At 40.1% G+C, this 7383-nt stretch overlaps 1 protein-coding gene across 1 annotated transcript; it reads right to left on the bottom strand.

The window, feature by feature from the left end:
* Positions 1-2138: 2138 nt before the first annotated feature.
* LOC127198026 (olfactory receptor 6X1) lies at positions 2139-3077 on the bottom strand. Its single transcript, XM_051155831.1, has one exon. It carries the CDS (start codon positions 3075-3077, stop codon positions 2139-2141), a length of 939 nt encoding a protein of 312 aa, XP_051011788.1.
* Between the last annotated feature and the right edge of the window lie 4306 nt (positions 3078-7383).

Below are 7383 nucleotides of genomic sequence, written 5' to 3'. Positions count from 1 at the left end.
CTTCTATTCAGCCCTCAACAGATTGACTGAGACCTACAGATTTAAGTGCTAATAACTTCCACATTCACACACGAGGCAAGTGGGCACGAGAGACACACAGATTTCTTCCAGTTATTTCAGCATCTCTTGGCTTGGTGACATAGGCACATACTATTCTTTCTCTCTTTCTTTTTTTCTTTTTTGATTTACTTTGATTTTAATTTTTAAAATTTGTTCACTTTACATCCCAACTGTAGCCCTCTCCCTCATCCCCTCTGGATACCACCATCCTTCCCAAATCCCCCTCCCGCCTACCCTAGTCCACAGAAAGGAGAGCTCTCCTAATATCTGACCTCAGCCTATCAAGTCTCATCTGGACTGTCTGTATCCTCTTCCTCTGTGGCCTAGCAAGGCTGTCCCACCAGGTGGAAGTGATCCACGAGTGGGCACCAGAGTCCATGTCAGAAGTAGTTCCTATTCCCCATATTAGGGGACCCACAAGGAAGCTGTGCTGTCTTAGACACAGACTTTTCCTCTGTCATGCTTGCTCATTCCTTCTCCTTTTATCACTGTTTCTTTTTTTCTTTGGAGACTGTTAGACATGACTCTTCTATTATTTAAGGCAATTTCAACTGTTTTATAGCTGGCTTTGGCTAAAATTCATGGGCTTCAGCTCTCACTTAACCTTCAAATGACCATGTGGACCATGGACCATGTGAACCATGACCAATGTGGCTGCTTTTTCTTAAAGAAAATAAGGTATAGCAATTGAGATTAAAAACATTTTAATCTCATTACACTGTTTTTAAATGTTCAATTTAATACCCAGAAGTAATGTACAATGATCTTTTTAAAAAGATGTGTTTTATTGGGCTTTAAATGATAGTCTTCAGTGTTGGGAAAAAGGCGTATGTAGTACTCATTACTACAAACTGACGCCCCCGCATCATCTTTAGAGGATTGACGTATCGTGCCCAAGTGTGTGTTTGCTTCTAGGAGCACTGCATGCTAAATCCTCAAGAGAGCCATCAAAGTCATGAGCATCACAAAACTCTCAGTGGTGTTAGCTCTGCGACATCTTTTGTTTGTGCCTGTTTTACTGAGACTAAGTCCTACAAACTGAAATAATCCACAAAATAGAAATTGGAACTTTTTACAAGATACCCTCAAGTTTTTATACTTCCTGGGAATGAATCTCTTTAGGCTTACATAAAATTGTATATCATGCCAAGATGGAGGGGGCTTTATTAATATTTGATAAAACAGAACATGGGTTCATTTTAGACATTTTTGAAAGAGCATCATCACTGATAAGGAGGCTTCAGTGTGTTCCTCTTACGGCAAAACATCAGGGCTGAAAAACTGAGGCATGGGATGCTTTGTCCTTGGGACAACTAGAGTGCCTCAATGATAAAACAGGATCCCTATGAGATTACAAATGACTTTGCTCAGCTTTATGGGTCAGCACAGAAAGGAATATCTGCAGAGACAGTCTCCCAAGATAGCTTACCTCCCTTGGGCCAACACTTTCAGGAATGACAGACATATAGCCCCCTAGGGCTGCAACAATATCTTCATTCCTAAGTCCCTAACCCTGCCTCCATAAAGGGTGGAAGCTAGCTTTTGTCCTTGGCACACCCCTCAACTTCCCCAGAGAGAGAGGCTGCCCCCCACTGTGTGTGTGCTAATAAACACAGCCCTGTCTTTTAAGGGCCATTCTGCCTTCTATCTCTTTTGCCTGCCTCAGAAATCTAACAGTTATCAATAAAAGAAGGAACCAGGATTCTTCACATTCTTTTAAACTCACTAACATTTGTGTCTGACTTTGCTCTTTTCACGTTAGCTTTTAATTGTGAAAGTCCTGAGTTATGCCTCACTCATTTTAGGGAATCCTAAGACTTTGGGTGAAAAATTTGAAGACTTTTCCTTTTTAAGGAGAAATCCTAGTTCATTTATATATAACAGATATAAGCTCATTTTATATAATTTAATGGAGACCCTAGTCAGCATAGTTTGTTTGCATATCCGCCTTGGGATAACATTGTACTATAATTTCTGATATTTCGGAGGAGACTTTTGTCAAGTGTTTCTTCAAGTTTCCCTTACTATCATTGCTTGTGTTATATCTGTAGTAGGCTCATTTTGATGTATTGAAGGTTTTACTTTGCATGATGAGGGTTTGTACAAGTAATGACCTTTCTTAGGGCCCCTTTTACCTCCTTGTTTCTAATGGTATAAATAAAGGGATTAAGAAGGGGGGTAAGGATAGTGTTTAGCACGGATACCACCTTATTCATCTTAAAGGAGGAATGTGCTGTGGGTCTCAGGTACATGAATAAGACAGCTCCATAGAGCAGAGAGACTACTACCAGGTGAGAGGCGCAAGTAGAGAAAGCCTTTTGGCGGCCAGTGGCTGAAGGGATCCGTAGGATGGTGGATAAGATGTAGATGTAAGAGACGATGGTAAAGAGGAGTGATCCTGGGATCACAAGGATGGTTGCCAGAAGACCCAGTAGTTCCAAAATGCTGGTGTCTGCACAGGCAGCTTTCAGGATGGGACCCACATCACAGTAGAAGTGGTTAATGACGTTGTTGCCGCAGAATGGCAACTGTACTAGAAGCACTGTCTGACAAAAGACAATGGTGAAGCCTGCTAGCCAGGAACTGAGGGCCAGCTGTAGGCAGAGATTGCTGGTCATAATGGTGGGGTAACGGAGGGGTTTACAGATGGCCAGGTAGCGGTCAAAAGACATGGTGCCCAGAATCAAGAACTCAGTGGTACCCAGGAAGAAATGGAAGAAGGCCTGAAGCAGGCAGCAGGCCGTGCAAATGACTGTTTTTGATACCACAAATGTTTCTAGCAGTTTGGGTATGACAGTGGTGGTATACCAGATCTCTAGGAAGGCTAAATTGCAAAGGAAGAAGTACATTGGAGTTTGAAGCCTAGGCTCAACCCAGACAATGAAGATAATGAGTCCATTGCCTGAAAGGGTTAATATGTAGATGAGAAAGATGAGTACGAAGAGAAGGGCTTGTAAGCCTTGGATGCCAGGGAAGCCTAGGAGGATGAACTCTGTGATTGCTGTGCCATTTCTCATGTCCTCTGATCTCTAGGAAGACAACAAGGACGTTGAGTCATATAGTAGTAGCAGTAGTTACAATTATAATACATTTTAGTGAAGAGACGTTGGTTGTTTACTCTTTGGCTTTCTAGCTTGCATTTCAGATGCGTCTCTTATGAAGAACATAAAATTGGGTTTTAAAAATAGTTTGCTATTTACCGCTATTCGTTCATGCATTCATTCCTTTATTTAGTAGTGCTGGTAATGTAACCCAGGGCTTTATGCATGCTAGGCAAACTCTCCACCATGGAAGCCCAGCTCCAGCCTTCTCCCTAGAATTTTAAAGCACAGTCAAGGAGAGTTAGAATAACAGCAGCAATAGATTGTGTCTGTGGTCCTTTAGGACATGGCTGTATTCATGTCCCCCCTCCTCCACATATGCGTACACAGTAGGCATGACTTCCTTACTGATTAATGGTTTGGCTGGTTCTTTGGGCAACTAAAACAAACTTAAATTCTTAAAATTCTATTTATTTATGTGCTTGCACATGTACATGCATGTCATGACACACATGAAGAAGTCAGAGGACAACTTGTGCGAATTAACTTTCTCCTTTGATTGTGTGTGTTCTGCAGATTGGACCCAGGCTGTCAGGCTGCTAAGCCACATTGCTGACTCTACACCAACTCTTAATAGAGTTTGAGAGTATTAAATAAACTTGAAAATGGTAATTTTTTTTACCTTTATATACTTATGAAAAATAATAATTTTAAATGTAATCGCTTATCTGTCAAAATAAATAATATAATAATTTAAGCATAATAACTTAAAATGTATAATGCATAATGTATATAATGAAGCATATATAAATATAATTGTGAGTTCATGAGCAATTAATCCATATTATATAATGAAAAAATATTTTTCTGGTGCTGAGGCTTGAACCTATGGCCTGGTATATGTTGGATACGTGCTCTATCTCTGTGCTATGTCTCCTGCACAGACTATGTAATAGTAAAGATACAGTGAAGGAAGCCCATGTTACATGTGTTTATAAAAGTAACTAAAAAAAAAATCATTGCTATTATATAAGTGGGTGGGATACAAATTAGAGCAGGTGCCTTAAATTTTATTTTTTCTAAATTTCTTTTCTGTTTTTTTTTTTTTTTTGAGAGGAGGGGAAAGTGATTGACACACAGTCTCTTAGCCTTGGCTAGCTTGGATTTCATTATTTTGCCCAGGCTGGCCTTGCCCATTCTTTTTCTTCTGTCTCCTGAATGTTTATAATTATGTACTATATGTTTAGCTTTAGAACAGATGTTTGTTAATTAGTTCACATTCTAATTTAGTCCCTCTCTTTTAAAGGGACTAAATAAAATGATGTAAACTGAGTAAACAAACAAGACTCTTGAGGAGGTAGAAAAATGTCCTTAAATTAAAATTTTTAGGACAAATTATTTGATATGTGCAAACACATAATGCATACATATTGGATAAAGAGCTATAGACATTAACCTAAAGAAGTGGCTTCTTTTTAAAAGGGCAATTACTAATCGTACCAAACTGAAAACCCTGGAAAAGCACATTTCTATCAAAATCTTCTTTTTATGACTAATTAATTACCTTTCATTGGTAAATAAAGCATGCCCATTTTTATGTGCAAATTCATAGACAGAATTTTCCTTTGCTTCTACTAAAGTTTCACTAGGAAACAGTAAAATGACACCTTTATATTTTTCCTTAAAACAATGTAGGATAAATTTCTGTGAGGTTTTAAAGTACATCAAAAACAGCATGAAGGAGGAAGCTTCCACCTCACTGTTAGTTTGCTTAACTTCTCCCTAATGTGAAAGGTCAGGGGAGAAAAATTCCTCTCTTTCTTCTCTAATCTCTTTTGTAGACCAAGACAAGGTTATTTTCTGTTATATCCTAAGCTCCAGTACTTTCCATGAAATGAAATGGTAAGGAGAAAGTGAGGAATTAGTGACTTTGCATTAATGGCGATGAAACTGGCTATCTGCCTAACCTTTTCATCTAGAGTAGACATGCTCTTGCCTTCATTTCCTATGGAGAGGAAAGGGGCAGCCTCTGCAGCTTAATGTAAAGCGTCTTAGAGCTAAATTCCCCAGCATTTGCAGGATTAGATGACGATTTCCACAAGCACTTGTTGAAAGCTTGTTATGTCTCAAGTCCTGTAGGTCACTAAGGAGATTGTCACTTAATCAGGATACATAAATACCCTGAATGATAACTACAACATGATCCAGTGAGTGAAAATCATGTGGTCAAGTCACACACAGTTTTCTTTGGGGATACTCAGAAAATATCCTTTGCCCAGAAACTCGTGGACAGATGAGAGGTTTCTCAGAGGAAAATAAGCCTAAACTGTCTTATGGTTGAATAGAAGAGTACAGGGAGAGGTCAAAGATCCCACAACCTGAGCAATACATCCCATCTGAGCTGGACGTGGGAGTCAGGCTTTCCCTAAGGATGGAGTCATGAAGCTTTTGTAGGGGAAGGGCTTGAGTCTTACTCACATGGATAGATGCATGTGTAGGCACAGTGTTATGTCAGCCTTCATCCCTAAAACACACGCAAGTGGAGTTAAGCTTTATGGAGTAAGTCTGTAGCTGGTACCTGCATGAGTTTTTTTTGAGAGCCTGTACGTACCAACGCCGTGGTATCCAGGTAACCACACAGGGTGCAGTCAAGAGAGCCATTTCCTCCCTCCTGTAAAGGACGTAGCTTGGCACAGGAATAATGAGGATCTTGGAGAAGGAATAGGAAAGATGCTAGTGGGAGGAGTGATCCTTAGCAGGAGTGGCAGGTGCAGCAGTGCCCAACAGAAGGGATTTGGAGCTAACAAAGGCTTCAGGAAATAGATGGCAGCTCCCCAGGCAGCTGCACAGGCAAGGCTTGGAGCACCCTGTGAACTTCTGTGATATTTTTTTGACCAAAGTTGGATATCTCATACACACAAGTGACAACAACACTCAGACAGAAAAAGCAACTTTAGGAAGCGATGGCTTCAGAATTAAAACACTGCATGAAAAACTTTGACCTATATGCTTACCCAAATTCAGCCCTATATTCTACCTACACTTTAATTCTCCATTAGAAATGCTGTGATATGTAGAGTCAAATGGGTCCTACAGCTTTGCAGAGATCGATAAGTTAGCTCTTTATTTCCCAGTGTGTCTCCTTTGTTGTATTTCAGGCTTCTTGAGTCCACGCCTTTAAACTGTCATCAGTGTACAAGTACAAGCCCTAACTGGGCTCTCTTTCTCCTGATCTCCTCCATTCTCTCCTCCTCACAGCTCAAACTGTAGTACGGCTGATCACTCACATCCTTATGGGTGATCCCCAAACTTCTTAGCATAACATTCAAGGCTATTGATGATGGTTCCTTATCCACTGTTCAGACTAACCTGCCATTTTTCTTCCTTCTTTCCCCATTCTGTGTTGCACACTGAGTCATTTACGTTCAAAGTCTGGAAAATCACTGCCCTGTTGTGGTAAACAAAATTTTTATTGTAGAACAGCCAGACCCACCTGACTTTGTATTGTCTGCCTGCATTTGTGCTCAATGGCAGACTTGAGCAGTTGCAACAGAGACCATACAGACCCCCAGTGTGTCTAAGACATTCGTTATCTGGTTCTTTGCAGACACAAGCTTGCTCACCCTGCTCTAGTTCCCTGAGAGAGCCATCCTTCCTTTTTCTTTCAATTATTATGCAACGGGCTCACCTCACTTTAATACCTTTCCTCACTATCTCCTTTATAGACTAAGTCCTACTAGACTTCTAGATCTGAGTTTAGAAGTCCCCTTCACAGAAAGTCTTCCCCAATTTTCTACATTCAGGCCAGCTAAGAGGCTGTGTGTACTTTATTCCAACAAGCCCTGGCCATATCTATATCTGAACGCTTGAAGAACCGACTTATCTTTTTTTGGCTTTATCCATAGATACTAAGCTCTTAGAGGATTTCAATAGTATTTGCAGTACCTAGGAATAGAACGGAGTGTGAAGTAAACCCTCGAATGATATTTTCTAAATACAGCTCAAGGCTGTATACCCCAGTTATCTGTAAGCTTATGTAGACTGATATATGTATGTATTTATATGGGATATGCACTTGTATTTTAGGTATGTGGGTTATATCATAACAGGGATATTGTACTATATAATCTGTCTCCAAGTCTGATGTTGCTCCTGGCTTCTCCTTATTCAGATTTTGCTGTGTGTAAATATCCATGCTCTATCTTTCTCTAAACAGGAAATTCTAGTTTTATGTTCAGTTTCTGCTCCCATCATTTCCAGATTGCCTGAGTACACATATCTT

Source organism: Acomys russatus, chromosome 14 (assembly GCF_903995435.1).
Source record: "Acomys russatus chromosome 14, mAcoRus1.1, whole genome shotgun sequence".
NCBI lineage: Eukaryota > Metazoa > Chordata > Mammalia > Rodentia > Muridae > Acomys > Acomys russatus.
Note: the sequence above shows the minus strand (reverse complement) of the source record. Positions and strands in the feature narration are given on the sequence as shown.